The following is a 19,539-nucleotide window of genomic DNA, read 5'->3' as shown; positions in this document are numbered from 1 at the left end:
AGAGAGAGAGAGAGAGAGAGAGAGACAGAGAGAGACAGAGAGGCTACACAGAGGGGAGAGGTGAGCCCTGGAGCGACGCTTGTAAAATAATTACACCCTTATTAGACAGACGAGCGACACCAGGGCGCTTCGACGTCCAGTCACACGCAAAGACTTCTTCACTTGACACTAAACGCTTCCAAAGAAACCGCATATATTAGTTGCATTTGTTTGTCGAGAGTGATTTAATCCGAGATGTGACCACCCCCCCCCCCCCCCCCCTACCAGGTAATGTAATGAAATCAATACATGATACACGACACATGATGATGTTAGGCAAGAGTCAAAGTGCAGGCGCACAGCACAGCCCAGGGTCATTCTCAACAGCAACATTCCTCGTGACATGGCAAGCAATCAATCAAATAAAAATGATGAAAAAGAGTCACAAACAAACACCATGTCTGTGTTTTTTTATATTTTGTATTCTTCTTCATGCCGAGCTCATTCGGGGGTTTCCAAACAATCAACTTCTCGCTGCGAAGTCTGCCACACTTTAATGCGGTGTACGCCAGATGATAAAGACAATAAATACAAAATAATAATAATAATAATAATAATACAACCCCATTTATATGCATTTTTTATACACTTCATGCATCATAATTAAAAGAATGGCAGGTTTCTAATTGATCATTTATAGTACGCACATATTCCGAGTAAAAACATAAAATAAATGTGCTTTTAAATGTTTTTTTTAATGCTGATCCACATTCCCCAGTGTGTGGATCAGTATGGTTCCCGCATTGGATGACTAAAACCCCTGTTTTCCAAAATGTTCCATTGGATGAGGGGAGGGCCCCACTTCTACCAGTCTCCCAGCAGACAGACCACCAGTATAGACAGCTGGTGGATCATACCTGCGGGTAAAAGATGGACCTTATCCAGGACCTATACAGATCTGCACCCACACTGGTTACCTCCGCTTCGAAACCCGCCACTGTGGACAACCCTCACTATCCTGGGATAGGAAACTGATATGACAGTCGTGCTACGAAGTAGATTAACAACGAGGTGAAGAAAATCGAAACAAGGAGTGAAGGTTGACGGATAGGGTGCTCCGCGGAGGAATGCATCAGAGTGTTGGGCCTGTCCGTCTGCCATGGAGTCTGCACATCTGCCAAAAGCAGGCCTTTAATTATGAGCTTTATGTGTGGCAGTGTGTGCGCGCGTGTGCGCGTGCACACAAACACACACACACACAGACAAACACACAAACCAAAGAGAGAATTGTCGCTCAGCAGCGCAGAGCGCCGTTAAAGCAACCGGTGGCTACAAACTTTGGCCTGCGGCTGGGTGAGTCCGGTAAAAACTTGTTACGCAACTGTTAACAAGTCTCACCCCTCGTGAACCGACTGTACTGTAGTTCTCCGTCTCCCTCTCTCTCCTCTCTTTCCTCACCTCGCTCCCTATCTCTCTCCCCTCTTTCACACCCTCTCTCTCTCTCTCTCTGCCTGTCCCTCACCTCCCTCTACCACTCGCTCTCTCTCTTCCCCCTTTGCGTCCATCCCGATCTCTCTGTCACTGTCTCACACCTCTCTCCCTGTCTCTCCCTCTCTCTATGGCCTTTTGTCTCAGTTCAATTTCTGTTTCTCTGTCTCTCGCCTACCTCCCTCTCTTTCTCTTTCTGAGTATGTGCTCTCTCCCTGACTCCCTCATTCACTTTCAGTTATGTATCTCTCTCTCCAAGGGGGAATCTCCCAACTCTGTATGCAGAGAGAGTTCAGAGAACCACGGAAGTTAGTGTGCGAGCTGTATGTTTACGTATGTGTGTGTGTGTGTGTGTGTGTGTGTGTGTGTGGTGTGTGTGTGTGTGTGCTGTGTGTGTTGGTGTGTGTTTATGCATGCTTGCGTATGTGTATACAGTACTACGTTTGCAAGTACGCACATATCCGAAGACAGCAGAGCGGCGAGGGGAGGGGAGAGAGTGGACAGGAAATGGAGGTGGTGGTGGAGGGGTTGTGTCTTGGCATTGGTTCCCCAATGCCTCCGTCTGAGGACGCCCAGCTGCCCCATCGCATTTTTGGGTGCGTCCAACTCTTAAGGGGCCTACATACCGCCCAGACTCCAACGAACGGTCAACTGCCTTTATCCGACAACCACTGGGGATGGTGGAGGGGGAGAGCCGGGGGTTGGTGAAGGTGGAGGCGGACTGGGAGGTGTGAGGGGGTGATAGTGGGGGGGGGGGTGGCAGGGTTCCACTCAGCCACAGAGAGAGCGGTTGTTTGGCCCCGGAGGTGGTCTGCCCTACTGGCACATATTCAGACTCACTCGGGGCCACATGAAGCGTCCTTAAACTGCCAATCAAAACGCAGGATCCGGGTGGGGGGGGGGGGGGGGGGGGGGTCGGTCAGCCTTGAGGAACGGAAGGGATGTGTTTGTCGACACACCTTTTTCAGACTTCATGTCTTGAATGAATCACCTGGCGGCCATATTTGTTCTGAATAGGCCAATAAGTCCATGGACGGCAGAGCGAAGACGGACCGGAACATGGGTTAAAGAAAGAGAGGGAAGGACATGTAGCATAGAGTAGGGGACCGAGGAGGGGAATCAAACGTGGGTACAAGCTACAAGCCGTTTTACCTGCTATTTACAATATGCCCCTCCCCCTTCAGAGCCCCATGTGTTCACCATGGCGGTGGGCGGCTTGGAGTCAGAGGGTGCGTAGTAGTAGTGTCGACCCCCAGGTCATTGGACCAGCAAGCCCCAGCAGCCCCCCCCCCCCCCCCCCGTCTACCCCTGGCCTGTCCCCAGCCCATGCTGTTTGGACGAACCCAATAGGATTGGATCATAGCGTGGGCTAGAGAGAGAGAGAGAGAGAGAAGAGAGAGAGAGACAGAGACAGAGACAGAGACAGAGAGAGAGAGAGAGAGAGAGAGAGAGAGAGAGAGAGAGAGAGAGAGAGAGAGAGAGAGAGAGAGAGAGAGAGAGAACTTCACTGCAACATCAAAGCCCACCTGAGCGTCTCTGCTTCAGATCAAATATTGACTCTGCGCTGACGTGCATGGATGAGCGTGCACGGAGGAGCGTGCGCGACCCAGCAGCTTCCTGGCAGCCAGCGCGCTGGTGTGTTTACTGTACGTACGCTCGCCTGCACATGTGCGGGTCTGCGCTTGCGTGTGTGTGTGTGTAAGCTTCCCTGTCCGTATGTGTGTAAGTGTGTCTGTGTGTGTGCAAGTGTGTGTGTGTGCGCGCTTATTACGTTTGCATGTGTGTATGAGTTTGTGTGTCCATATGTAAGTGTGTGTGGATTTGTGTCAATATGTATGCGTGGTTGTCCTTCTGTTTGTCTGTCAGTGTACCTATGTGTGTTTACATACATGTGTGTCCATCTGAATGCAAACATCATATAGCGGCTCCATGCAGCCTTGTGTCTCTCGTGTGAACAGAAAGTGAACAAAGCGGGTTGTGATGAAGACGTGACGCGCGGGCGGCAGACTGTTTGGACGACATCACTGACTCAGCAGCCAACTGTCTGCGTGACTCATCCCCGAGTCATCACACCAAACGTGCACCATTACCACTAATTAACAAGCTGCAAAGGGCAATTATAATGATATACAAATGATATAATAACAGATGGTCGATATACCCAGTCCTATACTTGTTCTTAAACAGTGCTTCACCGTAACACTGTGTGTGTGTGTGTGTGTGTGTGTGTGTGTGTGTGTGTGTGTGTGTGTGTGTGTGTGTGTGTGTGTGTGTGTGTGTGTGTGTGTTTATGTATGTGTGTGTAAGAGCGACAAGTGTAAGGGGGATGTGATGCTGTTTTTTTTTTTTCTTTTGTTTAAAAAAAATCGAAAGTAATTGATTAGAAAATAAACAATGTTCCTTGCTCACTGTATTATATGCAAACATACATATCTTCTATGAAAGTAAAAGGTAAAAGTAAAAATACACGCCCGTATTATTATATTAACAAGTTACCAGTGGGCAATGGGAATACACAACATGTTGTCATCACTCAGACATGCTCAGTTGGGTTCTGGTGGCCACTGTCCCCAGAACTCACACCTCTGCACACCGCCCTTAAAGTATGGAGGATGCAGTGACTCAGTCCAGACACGACTGGCCGAGCTGGACACAAGCTAGCCAGGCAGGCCTGACTATCACAAAACCACAGACCGCTCTCTTCCACTGCCATGGCATTCGGACGTGTAGGAATAGTTCTTTGAGTTGTAGATTAAAGTTTTACTTGTTAAAGATAGTCTAAAGGAGTCGCACAATTGTTAATTGCATCCAAACTTCACATTAAAAGCAAAGGTCTTCTTATAACCTGTAATCCAGAGAGTTCCTTTAGTACTTTCTCTATTTCGTACAGTTACCTTGTGGACCTGCCATCATTGGAATGTAATCAAGCAACAATTTATTTATTCTTTCAATTAAACCAAAGTCAACATTGGAAAGTAATTAAAACTAGTCTCTATTTTTTTTCGTAAAATGACCGTATCAAACATTTCCCGAACAGTGATGTTACTTCAATCCACAAAAATAGGACCAAACTAAAAGTGAGGCTGGACTGTGTTTCATAACTGACGAAAACTTAGTGATGAATATAACTATGGAGCCCGCCCTGACCAGAGAATTACCTTACTCCTCGCTGCTTACTGGCTGCTTTGAGTCTAGCCCCTGATGATGTCCTCACTAGAGGACAGCGTAAGTCATCCCCAAGAGAATAACGGCCGACGCTGGCCTAGGAGGAGACATAGGTCGTAAGTCATAAGTCAGAGCCGACCAAATGATTAAACACTCGACACCTTGTAGTTATTGAGTAGTTTGTTTGCAGTCTCACACTGCTATATGAATGTGGATAGTTGTCACCAGATGCACGCACAAATGCTCACACAAATGCTCACACAAATGCTCACACACACACACACACACACACACACACACACACACACACACACACACACACACACACACACACACACACACACACACACACACACACACACACACGGACACAAGCACACACGCATGCACACAGTGCCACTATATTAGAAGCAGCCCTTCTCTATTAGTGGTACAACAGCTATACTATGTGAAACTCTGTCGTGTGGCGAATGGCACTTTCCCACACTGTTAATGAGTGTGTCAACACACACCACAGGCACAGCATGAACACACACACACACACACACACACACACACACACACACACACACACACACACACACACATGCAGACAAACACAAATGAACACATGCACGCACACACACACACACACACACACACACACACACACACACACACACACACACACACACAGACACAGACACACACACACACACACACACACACACACACACACACACACACACACACACACACACGCACACACACACACACACACACACACACACACGCAGGCACACACAAACATCGGCTTTGCTGCAGTCGTGGAGTTGAGGGGGTACATTTTTGTGGCAGTACACAACACTTTGTAGTGTGAATGATTGACAGGTGGAGGAGATCCTGGTGAACTCTGGTTAATAAGCCAACCTGGACCCCCGTGATCCTGCCGTTCTTGACATCATGCTTCCCTTCCTCTCACATTGTAACCCCTAGTGCTGTCATGGCCTGGGTAGCGACCCGGGACAAGCCTGGGTAAGGTGTGTGTTGAATGTGTGTGTGTGGTTGTGTGACTAGACGTCCATATTTTGACACTGGCCCTCTCGATATGGCCCGAAAAAAAGAACGAACAGATAAGCTCTGCAAGCGCAGGTCAAGAAAAATAACAATGGTGTAGTTCATATAATTAAGAGTCATTGAGTGGAAGGGATATTGTATACATTATATAACAATTATCAAAGATACATTATATTGCATTTGCACAGTGCAAATGTAGAATTCATAAGAATGTTTTAATTTACGTATAATCCCATGAAAATAAATTGCAGTGTGTTTTCCTTACCATAGAATGAGCCCTTTATAACAGCACACAAAGCTGATGCTCTTCCATGGATATCACACGTTTTTCATTGAACAATCATAACCGCTACAATACTTTTAAGCAATGAACTAAATGCAACAGACTTAATAACTAAATACAATTGATAAATCTATCAAGAAACCTCAACACCTGAAACCTCGGCCACTCTAGTCTGTCTTAGACAAAGACATACTTTTGGAAGTACCTACTTAGAAGCCCCTTAGAGGCCAGTACAGGCCACCGTTGGCTCTCCTACGGGGTTGGAAAGGGAGAGGGGACAGGGGTATTCAAATTGGTTGCAATCTGTAACCTGTCCCCTAGAGGCCACTAAATTTTACACACTGCAGCTTTAAAGAAGAGTATTACTACAGAAATAACTCCAATCTTTTAAGTTGGACATTGGTGTCCCACGATAAAACGTTTATTAAACCGGTGAGCAATATTCAAACATTCATACAGGTTTAAGAAAATACTTTTTGGTTTTATGTTTGTAGGATCGTTTCTAAACATTTATTTACTGTACTATAAACAGTTATTTTTCCATATAGAGTTCTGCTGTTGATTATCTGATGGTCGTCTTGGATTACAGGATTGATATCTTTGCAATGAAGGAGCTTTGCAATGTGGCTGTAGCTAGTATTATGTTATCTGTTTACCACCCACTCTGGTAGTTAAATCATGACATTAAGTAGAAGGTGTGACACGTAGGCCTACTTCCAGAAACTGAACGTTTGACCTTTCAGAGCAAAAACGACTCATGTGAAACAGATCGGTACAAATATAAGTAGCTGAATGAATTATTTAGTAGGCTATTTGTGAGAGAAAATATTAAGTATTAAAAGGTCTATGTCAAAGTAAGGGAACACAAACTACGCCCAGACTACATGTGCGACTGTGGAGCTGCCAAATTGAATCAATTGACGTTTAACTCCCACTGCTTTTCCCCCTCAAGAGCAGGACAGACGGAGCACAGTTGACAGATGTCGTTCTCACGCACAACGCGAGTTTCGGAACGTGAGGCGATTGACGCCCTTCAATCATGCCTAGCAAGGGTGGGCCTGACGTCACACTTTCAATCCCGTTTTGTGTTTCATGATCAGAACTATTTTCCATGACGCTTTTTGGCGTCAAATAACTTTTTTCGACAATAATAATAAATATCGACACTTAGTCCTTTATACATGAAAACTTCAGTACATTTCAATGTTGTCTATATTATCCATGTGTGATTATTTAAATAATTGGGAGAGACTTCGAAAAAGTTAAGACAAAATGAAACTCGTACCGTTGAGTCAGCAGACGAACTTCAGACCAGAGGACTCAGATGACTTAAACTCGTGTTGGTTATTGGTCTGTTTACCGGATTACCGTAATAGCTGCACCTCTGACAATGGAAGAGCAGTTCACCAGACACGCAAGCAACACGCACTAACGCACACATACGTTCAACCCACTACAACACAGTCACACACACACACACACACACACACACACACACACACACACACACACACACACACACACACACACACACACACACACACACACACACACACACACACACACACACACACACACACACACGTGGAAAAGGTGCAGAAACTTCGCATCGCACCAAAGTGCACGTGGAGTCATATGTAAACGATTGTTGTGCTCTCGACCCCAATCTGGCGCGTGGAACAGAGCGAGGCTCTGATTTCACAACAAGATGAAGACAACTCAATCGCTTTGACAAATGAGAGACCCCCTTATACAATATATATAATGCATAAACAGACGTGTTCATTGCAGACAGAAACGTATATTTTCTTTCTTTCTTTTTTGTTACAGAGAAGTACATAATAAAAACGTGTCCGTTTGAGTGTGTGTGTGTGTGTGTGTGTGTGTGTGTGTGTGTGTGTGTGTGTGTGTGTGTGTGTGTGTGTGTGTGTGTGTGTGTGTGTGTGTCTGCGCGTATGCGGTCGTGGTGGTCCGTGGAGGTCGGACTGTACCTTCCATCCCGCGGAGCTGTTGCTGTCCCCCTTGTCCTTAAAGTAGGGCACGCTCTTCACCATCCAGTCGTAGATCTGCGACAGGGTGAGCCGGCTCTCCGGGGAACTCTCGATGGCCTTGGTGATGAGGTCCGCGTACGACATATTCCCCCACGCGTTCCTGCGTGACGAGCTGCTCTTCCTCTGGGCGGCGGCGGCCGCGGCAGCCGCTACTGAGGAGCTGGAGGTCGGCGCCGCTGAAGCCGAGGATCCGCCAACCGGAGACGGGAGGAGAGCCACCTGTTGCTGGTGGTGAGGCCGCTGCGGACTGGGGTGCTGGTGCTGCTGGTGGGGGTGTTGGTGGAGATGCTGCTGGTGGATACAGTTCTCCTGGCATTGGAAGTCAGTGCACAGGACGATGGAGGGTTTGTGATCCTCGGGGAAGTCTTCGCTCTCTTCCAGCAGGCTGAGGCTGGTGACGTAGTCACCGCTGCCGGGCTCCGTTTTGACCGAAGGGACCGGTGATGGCGCGTTGGAGTCCCCTCCGCCGCCGGGACTGGTGAACTCCGGCCGGGGGAGCGGCCAAGTACAGGAGCGGGGCCGAGACAGGGGCTCGAAGTCCGGGTCGATGTCCACCATCGGTGGCTGCGCTGCTTCCGCCATGGTGTCAACAGAAAAAACTAACAGGGGATAAACGGTACACTGTCACATAAACACCGGATTCCTAAAGTTGAAAGTTCCAACGCGAGTAGAAATCTGGCTTTAAAAAAAAAAAAAGGAATCTGTTTCAGTGGAAGAAAAAACACCTAGTCACCCAAAAGTCTACATTGAAAGTCGTATTCCGATTCCACTGACAGCAGAATGAAATAAAACGAGAACATGCAACAGTTTGGAAAAGCCCTGTCGGTAAAAAAAAAGTTTGGTATAAATTGCTTTTTCAAGTCCAATGTTGGGGATATTCCGCTCTGCGCTGGGTTCCTCGCAGCCTGTTGCTGTGGTTGTGTGTGCGTTGGTGTGTCTATGTGTGTGTACAGCAGCAAGAGGCTTTTACTGGAACTATGGTTTGTTAGCGGACCCCGCCCTCATTTGAGTGACACGACGGACGCACCAATGACGCAGCGCGCGAGGACTGAAAAAAGGTCCCTGTTTTCATTCTTTCACCTCGTAAAAATCTCCTCTCAGGGAACGAAAAAAAAAAAAAAAACGAAATGTTTTACACATCTGAAGTTTAGGACGTCTATCTTTTTTTTTATATTAGTAGAAATAGCTACTTTGAATAGTTCGGGATTTAATGCTAGACAGACAGACAGACAGACAGACAGACAGACAGACAGACAGACAGACAGACAGACAGACAGACAGACAGACAGACAGACAGACAGACAGACAGACAGACAGACAGACAGACAGACAGACAGACAGACAGACAGACAGACAGATAGATATGAAGATATTAATAGGACTTGATGTATCCCCAAAGGAAATGTAAGTGTAGCATGTGAAAGTTATGAACTCCAAAATAAATACTGTAAATCTATTCAAAATAGCCTAAACATTTAATCAATAAACAATGAAACTAATACAACACATCTAGAAGAGATTCATTAATCAATTAACAACGCAAATGTCAATCAATCGATCAAAGTTAACCAATCAATGAATACAAGTTGATATTTCAATTATATTATATTATATTTTATCTTGATATTTTATTTTATTAAACTTTAATAATAATAATAATAATAATATATTTAATTTGTAGAGACTTTAAACATTATCGAAAGATATAAATATAACATAGTCATTCCCATCATGACCCGAAACTGGTATGTGTAGACTTTAATTCCACCCACTGCCGCATCAAGTGGAATCCTGGTGCAGAGCAACCGTGGTGTTTGCTGCCCCCTGGTGGGGATTTGGATGTACAATACATTTTGCTGAGCGTTGCGGCGAGACATTCGTTTTCCATAAAAACACACACGCACGCACGCACGCACGCACACACACACACACACACACACACACACACACACACACACACACACACACACACACACACACACACACACACACACACACACACACACACACACACACACACACACACACACACACACACACACACACACACACACACACAGTGGCGGACTCCGGGGGGGGGGGGGCGACAGTGGAATTTTTACTTGTGACCAAAGGTAACCTTACCGTGTTCCGTAGTGTTTATTTTGTTTACCCTAACCTGCCACTAGGGCGCGGTACAATGTTTTACAGTATAGTCACATGAACGCTGTTAAACATGGGTTCTCAAATAGGCCTATAGGTAACTCCGATTACTGATTAGACGCACATTAAACTATATTTTCTAAAATAAAAATTGTGTTTAACTGCAGAAAGTTAAGCACATCCCAATGAACATTTTTATTTTCTTTAAGGACACTGAACTCTCCATATTAATTAATTAATGCAAACAAGTTCCAACCAGTTGTCACTGACGTGGACGGTGATTGATTAGTCTTGCCTTTAATAGACCTATAGCCTATGGTTTCCATGAAAGCAGGAAATAAAGCATTTTAAGGCACATGGTCAATTACTGTGATACAATCTTAATGTCAACTACTTTCCAATGATCAGCTTTTTATTTTTATTTTGTATATTTCGATTAAATATTTAAATGTATATTTTCATTTATATAGGCCTGCATATTTTAGAAAAGCCATAGTCCTGCTGGTGAAGACCTGGAGCCGTATTCACAAAGGATTTTAGGGCTAAAAGTAGGTCCTAACTGGCGAATTTAGGAGTAACTCCTAAAAATAATGGGCGTGTCACTCTTAAATTTAGGACTCCTAATTTTTTTCACTAAGAGCAATTCACAAAGTATTTTAGGCCTAAAAGTAGCACCTAAGTCTAGGAGAGCTTAAAAGTCCTCAAGAGGACTCCTAACTCAGTAAGACCTATTCACAAAGAATCATAAATGCCTGCGAGACGAAATGTTAGGGTATTAAACTTGTTGTGGAGTTAATCGCAATGCAATAACATCCCCGACTAACAGGAATAATCCGATTGGTCCCGAAATAAAATGTTTGCCCATACTACGTTATTTAGCAACAGGTGCAATGCAACTTTGCAATGCCGACGATTTAAAAATATCGCAACCATCAGTCAGCCGTGCCATAAACTTTCCTTCGGACATTCAACAATTACACAGGATCAAAGCCAACTTCATGGCAATTGCAGGTATGCCCGGTGTGGTCGGTGCTATTGACGGGACGCACATAAAAATAATTGCGCCATCAAAAGACGAGGACGTGTTCGTCAATAGGAAGAAAGTGCATTCCATCAACACGCAGGTTGTTTTTGATGCAAATTTTAACATAGCCTACTGGATGTTGTTGCAAAGTGGCCTGGATCTTCAGCTACCCATGATTCGCGCATTTTAATGGAGAGCGGTCTGAGGCAGCGTTTTGAGATGTACCAGTTGGGTGTCACTTGCTGGGAGACAGTGACTATCCATGCAAGACGTGGCTCTTGACACCCTACCTCAATCCACAACCGGGAGCACAGTTAAAGTATAACATGTAAGTGATTGCGCATATTACGCTTAGTCCTACGTGTAAAACACATCGTAGGCCTATGTGTTTTTTTAATCCATATTTATTATTGTTTACTGATTTCTTCCATATATGCTAGAGCACACAAACATACACGAAATGTTGTGGAGAGAGGAATTGGGCAGATGAAACGTCGGTTCATGTCCTCCACGGTGAAATACGCCTCACCCCAGAGAGGGCAAGCACAGTCAATACAACATTCCACAGCCAGACGATGATGATGGCGATCAACATGACAATGAATTTGGCCGGCATTTAGGGATCACTTTGAAAACACATTTTAGGTAAACACCTTGGCACAAATCAGTCAACACTTGTGTAGTTCATAACATTTATTTTCTTTTAAATTGTACGTATTTTTATTGATTGCGTTCTCTCTCTATTGAACGTGCAGGCTACAACGTCATTATCGTGGTCTGCACAAAATTGTCATCATGCGTGTATTCTGCTAACTGCACTATAACTACTTAATAGGAATTCATTTCTAGCCTAGGCTATTTCCTTGTTTTTCGGTGATTCAGTGGGCTCGTCTGAACAACCAATCACCGAACTGACTGCTTCTAAACTCGTGCACGAGAATTGACGTAATCCATAGCAACGGCGCGTCACTCTTAGTTCACTCTTTGTGATTTATCCTTAGTAAGAGTAGGTCTCAGCGGCTTTGTGAATAACTTTTAAGAAAAAACTCCTACGTAAAATGTTTTAGCGCGAGTTAGGAGCACTCCTAGCGGTAAGATAAAATGCTATGTGAATACGGCCCCTGTTCAGGTTAATGTTGTGTAATCGAAATGGTTTACACACCAATAATAATTATATTATAATAATTCTAATTATAATAATTATAATAATAGGACGATAGTAGCAGTACCGGGTGCAATAATGTAGCCTACCGGGGGCAATAATTTTTATCGTATGGAAGTCAATCGGATATTGAAAATAAAAAGCCATTGAATTCTAAGCACTGAATATTTATGCATTGAAATAACGTAGCTGGATTTTTTTGATTCTGAATTTAACTCTTACAATTTTCAATAAATCATTTGCAGAATTACTTTTTAATGTTAAAAAATTCAAAATCAAATATTCAACGTTAAAAAAATTCAACTTCAATATTTTCACATCTATATTATCACATACATATTATCACGGCCAAAAGCTGCGTGTGCCTCCAAACGATTTTATGAATAACAAACGTCTCTGGTTCTTCCACTCCCACATCAATCTGAAGTAGACTGAACCGCGCGCTGCCGAACAAAACGGTTATCCAAATAAGAAAACAACACTTGCGTTAGTGTGTGTAATCACACACACACACACACACACACACACACACACACACACACACACACACACACACACACACACACACACACACACACACACACACACACACACACACACACACACACACACATTCACACACATGTGGAGGTCGCACGGTCGTAGCTCATTGGCGGGCTAAATTCTCTGGGATGGCCAGGCAGAGAAAGGGGAGGTGGCATCCCCCCTTATGACGACATACGGGAAAATTACAAAACAGCGCGTCTGAGCTTCGTTTTTTCATAGGGGAGCAGAATGCCTAGTTTTCGTTTTACACCCAAAGACATTTCTAGCTACTGGGGGAGCATAGGTAGGCTAGGGGAACTCATATTAATGTTAGAAAACGTCAGAAAGTGAAATGTTCACGCCATGGGATCTTTAAAACCTAACGTTTGTAACATCATCGATCATTCGGATTGGGGGTATTCTTTTTGTGACACCGGGCGCACGTTAAGCGGCTGGAGCAAAACGGTTGATATGCTTCTGTTGTGGCATAACAAAAGTGCAACAAGCGTGCAGAGCCAACACTATTCCGCACCGAGTGACATGATACAGATATGAGGATGACAAATTATAAGCAGGTTGCTGTCGGGCGCCTCTTCTCGAGGAACGCCGTGCTTCCACAGGAACTACAGGCTGCTGCCGCTTCAGTTGCGCAGTAGGCCTACTATCGGCTCTGCGCTCTCGTGCCACAAATATTCAGTGCTTAGAATTCAATGGCTTTTTATATTCAAAATCCGATGGCACAGATTTACCTCCATAGAGTATCGCACAATATTTGTCAATGCAGATAGTTGAACAGTAAGACAAGAAACATGATAATTTCATCTTGTTCCAAGTTCCTGGCAGAGGTGTCAAAACCTGGACGGTTATATTTATGAACTAGGCCTAAGACATTAGAGGTGAGAACACGACGAGAAAAACACTGTGAGAACAAGATGGAAACATACAGCAAGAACGTCATCGATCACTCGGATTGGGGGTATTATTTTCATCGGGTTCCAAGTTCCGGGCAGAGGTGTCAAAATCCAGACGATTATATATTTATGAACTAGGCCTACGACATTAGAGGTGAGAACACGACGAGAAAAACACTGCGAGGACAAGATGGAAACATACGGCTGGAAAAATAGCCTACCTATGTGTGGAAAAACACACTGGTGTTACTGAACTCGTGAGCGCTAACTGCTCAGGTGCAGCCCAATCCGTGGTTACCTGTATTGTGTACTGGGTTGCACTGGGAGCAGACGTTGTGGGAGAAGGGGTGGGAGAGGGTGGGTGGGGTAGCCACGCCCTCATCGCCCTGATGTGACGGTAGAGAGAGAACTGGCAGGTAAATTAATCCCAACACACCTCTCTGCTCACTCCGACCACAAGCACAACGGAAATGGTAACCAAGGTGGATATCAGCCCAGAGCTAAACAATGAAGGTTGGTGACTTTTAATTCCAAAAAATAATCCTCACATTTTTTAACAAAAAACATTGACATAAACGTAACAATAAAGTTCCATTTATTAATGGTAGCCTTTAAGTATCAACCAAAATTCCAGAATGCTTTGCTCATCGGTTATTGGTGTGAATGATCTTAGAAATGCTTCATTCTACCTTCAAAATGTTCATCAGATATCCTAGATTCAGTGTAATGATTATTCAAGGTCAAGGCATTTCAGCGTCAGCATTCACACCGCAATACCTTCAGGGATTGCGTGTGTACACGTGTGTGTGCGTGTGTGTGTTTGTGTTTGTGTCTGCATTTGCTTTTTTGTGTATTTTCCCATATTGTTCGTAATAGCTCGCGTGATTCCTCTACAGATACATCCGGGTCTCTGGGATGTTTCGGTTGGTGTCTGTACCTTACATCTATGTTTTTCGTGCTCGCCACATTCCCTGTTTCAATATTCAAGTGTGTTACGGTAAGCACTATACCTATTCATTAATGGCCATGGCTCGCACATGTATTATTTAAAATATATTCTGGCATTTTTTTTTGCAAATTGTGGCCCCATAGTTTGGTTCTTTTCCTATCTTGTTTGTGGATGGTTGGGCTCCAGACAGTCTTGCAAATGTCTTGTCCTGGATGTTCTGTGTTTGTGTGATTCCAAACATCTTTTCTTTGAAACATGCCTGCTACAGGCATTTATATGTTATCGTGTGATTGTATACCTTGTGCATTGTCCCTTCTTTAAAAATATAAATCTTCAACCTTTTAGATAGTGCAGGAGTACGAGCGAGCCGTACTTTTCCGTCTCGGTCGCATACTGGACAAGAAGCCTAAGGGACCAGGTGCGTCACGCAACTTTACATTATGGTCCCTCACGGCAAAACATGTTAGAAACGACAGAATTATTACTCAAATGTTTCCTGGACTTAATATGTAATAATGTTATGCAACAGCCTAACCGTAACCCTAACACTGACATGTTTTGATACTGCTTGTTCCACCACAGTACCTACTTGTCCACTGTAACTGGACACTGCAATGTAAAGTGTAACAAAAGTATCTTCTGAATCATGCAACAGTAGAGCATTAAACCGCAACACAGCATTTTGTTGCAAACGTTAACACTTTTTGGTTCTGAATCTTAACATCACTGTGTTTTTTTGCAGGGCTGTTCTTCGTCAATCCATGCACAGACAAGTTCACCAAGGTGGACCTAAGAACTGTCTCCTATGACATCCCTCCACAAGAGGTAGAAGACACTACTCCCAACTTCCATGATCTCAAATAAGATCTCCCCCCCCCCCCCCCCACCTCCTCCCTCCCTCACTCGCTCTCTCCCACATCCTCGATTACTCTCTTTCTCTCCCCATCCCACTATCCTATCTCTCTGTCTGTATCCCTCCCTCCCTCCCTCCCTCCCTTTCTCTCTCGCTCCCTCTCACATGACTCTGTTCCTTAATCTCTCTCTCTCTCTCTCTCTCTCTCTCTCTCTCTCTCTCTCTCTCTCTCTCTCTCTCTCTCTCTCTCTCTCTCTCTCTCTCTCTCTCTCTCTCTCTCTCTCTCTCTCTCTCGACATGTTCAAACCTATCAACTAATAGATTTCCTACTGGCGGCCTTTGGGCTGACCAGTATTAAATCATATTGTTCTTAGAGCGAAGCACGCCCTCGCAGACCCCCTCCCTGAACACAACCCTTGATGCGTTGTGCTCCGTAGATCCTGACCAAAGACTCTGTGACCGTGTCTGTGGACGGAGTGGTCTACTACCGGGTCCACTGCCCCATGTTGTCCGTGACCAATGTGAAGGATCCGCACCACGCCACAAAGCTGCTGGCCCAGACCACCTTGAGGAATATCCTGGGCACCAAGAAACTGGCGGAACTCCTGTCGGACCGCGAGGGCATATCACACGACATGCAGGTCGGGACAGAGCCCAGTCCATCCCCCTATGTGTGAAAATATGTCTAAATATACTTCTGTGTAGGTACACTGCATGGCCTCTTTCATCTGCATAGCCCCCAGAGGGAGACAAATGTCATACTACATGCAAGGTCAAAACCAGCCCACTTTGCTATTCATGCAAAGTTTTCTGGTATATTTTTAACTAGTTGAAGGGGTTGAAATTGATGGTAATAGGACATGTCACCAGATGTCACTGAATTAGTAGTCTGGCTGAACGGAAGTGGACAGCGTCTATAGAGTGGCGAAGTCACGCCCCTTCCGGTAGGGCTCATGGGACCTATGAGATCGAAAAATATGAATGGGTGTCAATGGAGAGAAAATAATTATTTTCTGGTCCCGGTCTTTATATGCCCTGGATTACACATATGTTGTTTGTGGATTTAAAGGATAATTTTTCATGCAAAGAGTTCGACCGTTTATTGTGCAATTGTTCAGATAAAGGCTGTAGAGAAAACACAACGAGAAAGACTACACGGCTCGTATGTGACGTCACGCTACCTGCGACTGGCGTGGAGAAGACCGACAATCTTCCCATCGGCATAACTGAAACTCTGCACGTGCCCCGACTTATAATGGTTTAAATGATCAAACTTACCACTCTATAGAGTGGCGAAGTCACGCCCCTTCCGGTAGGGCTCATGGGACCTATGAGATCGAAAAATATGAATGGGTGTCAATGGAGAGAAAATAATTATTTTCTGGTCCCAGTCTTTATATGCCCTGGATTACACATATGTTGTTTGTGGATTTAAAGGATAATTTTTCATGCAAAGAAAACTAAAAATGTTCGTGAAGAAGTTTGATAATTTTAGGTTTTATGTGAGGCCGCTTTGTGAACTACAGCTCTTCGCTGCTCTCGACGCATATGATATACGTCAACACACCCGCCCTTGGAACTCGGCACAGAGATGGCGATCTCTCTGCCCCACTTCACCGCTTTTTCCAAGGGGAGGATAAAAGCATCGAAAGAGGTTAAAACCATTATAAATCGGGGCACGTGCAGAGTTTCAGTTATGCCGATGGGAAGATTGTCGGTCTTCTCCACGCCAGTCGCAGGGAGCGTGACGTCACATACGAGCCGTGTAGTCTTTCTCGTTGTGTTTTCTCTACAGCCTTTATCTGAACAATTGCACAATAAACGGTCGAACTCTTTGCATGAAAAATTATCCTTTAAATCCACAAACAACATATGTGTAATCCAGGGCATATAAAGACCGGGACCAGAAAATAATTATTTTCTCTCCATTGACACCCATTCATATTTTTCGATCTCATAGGTCCCATGAGCCCTACCGGAAGGGGTGTGACTTCGCCACTCTATTGCTTAGCGGCCGATTTGGCCGCGACTCCTCCCCTTCCGGTTGCTGACGTTACAGTATTGTGCTCCCCCTCAAACTCGAAAACTAGGCAGTATGGCGAGTTTTGAAGAGGACTTTGACGGCGCTGTAAAGTTGGCATGTTTGGCTCTTTCCGTGGACACATCTCTGGACAGTATAACATTGTTTTCCAAAGAGACCCATGAATAGCAGTTGGTGGTAAATGGCTATAGGCCTACAGACAAGTTTTCGAAATTGTTTGTGGAACTAGACATCCAATCTTGTTTAATTTTAATATAATGTAATTACTGATTACTGACTATCTGATTTCATTACAATGGTAGGACCACAACATAGCCTATTTTGACATTACCTTGGAGACTCCGTCTGGCAGGATTCTCCCCGGGGACGATGCGTTTGCGGTCACGACTATCGCCGGTTGGTGTGGATTTGGCGCATCGTTTCACTCTGACAGCGGCATGAGCGTTTGACATGGATTTAACCAATGAACCGATCCGTTCCACTTCACAATAGCTCCTACGGTATTTCTTTAGTAGTGTTCTACAAGAACCACATATAAATGTTAAAACGTCGTTCGTTTTTATAGGTCCCGTGAGATCCTCAAGGGCCAAAGTGTATGGTGGCTTGAAATCATCGTGACAAAGAATCAAACGATGTTTGTTCTTTTTATCTATAAAATTATCTCCACATAGGCGACATACATCGTTAATGTTTTTTTGTGGCGTTTGGGATTGAGCAAGTTCCGTCAAAATAATTTCCAACGTGTCAACGTTTAGGAGTGTGTAACTAGGCCTACTGTTGACGGCTTTCAACTGCTGTTGACAGCGCATGCGCTACCGCGCGTAAATGTCCCGCGCAATTTTTTTTATTTTTTTTATTCACCCCTCGCGGTCGACTTGGGATCTGTCGGCGGTCTACTGGTAGACCGCGATCGACTGGTTGGGCACCCCTGCTCCAGACCATTCTACTTGCTGTAGTTTGGTCTGGCTTTGCGAGACTACTGAATTAGTGACCTTTGGAAACTATTTGGCAGATGAAGTGGAAGGATACATGCAGGCACCGGCATAGAGCCAATGCTTTGTCAAATAGTACAGCTGCTCAGCGCAGGGGTATAACTCCGACTTGACCTGGCCCGGCTGCAGGGGTCCCTGGACGAAGCGACACACCAGTGGGGCATCAAGGTGGAGCGGGTGGAGATTAAGGACGTCAAGCTGCCCCACCAGCTGCAGCGGGCCATGGCAGCGGAGGCAGAGGCCAGCCGCGAGGCCAGAGCTAAGGTGGGTGGGGCGCTGGGGCAGGGAAGGTTTAACAACAGCTCATGTCCCGTGTGCCTTTAGACGCAGTGACACAAAGCTCAAAGGACGATTTGTCCAATGTCAAATACTATAATCAAAGACCTGGGACAGCATCAAACGCTACTAATTCCAAGCAATGCTTTGGATTGGCATGTTGGGCATCTGAACAATAATAAACAATGTACTGTTTCTTTGACATAGTAGTTTTGATATCGTTTTTTTTAGAGCAGTTCTGTTATAATTCTGAATATTCTTTTGTTTTTTATTGCCACCTGGCCACCATGGTAACCAACCGGCCGGCCTCAGGTGATCGCAGCCGAGGGGGAGATGAACGCGTCGCGTGCCCTCAAAGAGGCGGGGCTGGTCCTGGCCGAGTCCCCCGGCGCCCTGCAGCTGCGCTACCTACAGACCCTGAACAGCATCGCGGCCGAGAAGAACTCCACCATCATCTTCCCCCTGCCCATTGACGTCATGGCGCACTTCATGAACAGGAAGTGACGCTGCGTATCGTCGTGTTAATGGTGACACGTTACACCGCAAGCCGTTTTGCAAAATCTGCCTCTTCTGACGTCACGAGTGGGCGTGTCCACCTAGATGTGTGCTTGATAGATCAGTCCACCAGCCTACCCGGTGGAA

The 19,539-nt window shown here is 45.2% G+C and overlaps 2 protein-coding genes across 2 annotated transcripts in view; one reads left to right on the top strand and one right to left on the bottom strand.

The window, feature by feature from the left end:
• foxo1a (forkhead box O1 a) overlaps positions 1–9,107 on the bottom strand; it is a 19,202-nt gene extending 10,095 nt beyond the window's left edge. The window contains exon 1 of the mRNA XM_060074430.1: positions 7,963–9,107. Within this exon, the coding sequence (XP_059930413.1) occupies positions 7,963–8,604 (642 nt within the window). The 5' untranslated portion in view covers positions 8,605–9,107. The remainder of the gene's footprint in view (positions 1–7,962) is intronic.
• Positions 9,108–14,293: 5,186 nt separating this feature from the next.
• stoml3a (stomatin (EPB72)-like 3a) lies at positions 14,294–19,442 on the top strand. The gene is made up of 7 exons (XM_060075783.1): positions 14,294–14,299; positions 14,526–14,783; positions 15,081–15,153; positions 15,478–15,560; positions 16,026–16,229; positions 18,751–18,885; positions 19,210–19,442. Exons 1-7 carry the CDS (start codon positions 14,294–14,296, stop codon positions 19,399–19,401), a joined length of 951 nt encoding a protein of 316 aa, XP_059931766.1. The 3' UTR covers positions 19,402–19,442.
• Positions 19,443–19,539: the final 97 nt, after the last annotated feature.

Source organism: Gadus macrocephalus, chromosome 16, assembly GCF_031168955.1.
Source record: "Gadus macrocephalus chromosome 16, ASM3116895v1".
In the NCBI taxonomy this organism is placed as follows: Eukaryota; Metazoa; Chordata; class Actinopteri; order Gadiformes; family Gadidae; genus Gadus; species Gadus macrocephalus.
The sequence above is the reverse complement of the archived record's forward strand: the minus strand, read 5'-3'. Positions and strand labels throughout refer to the sequence as shown.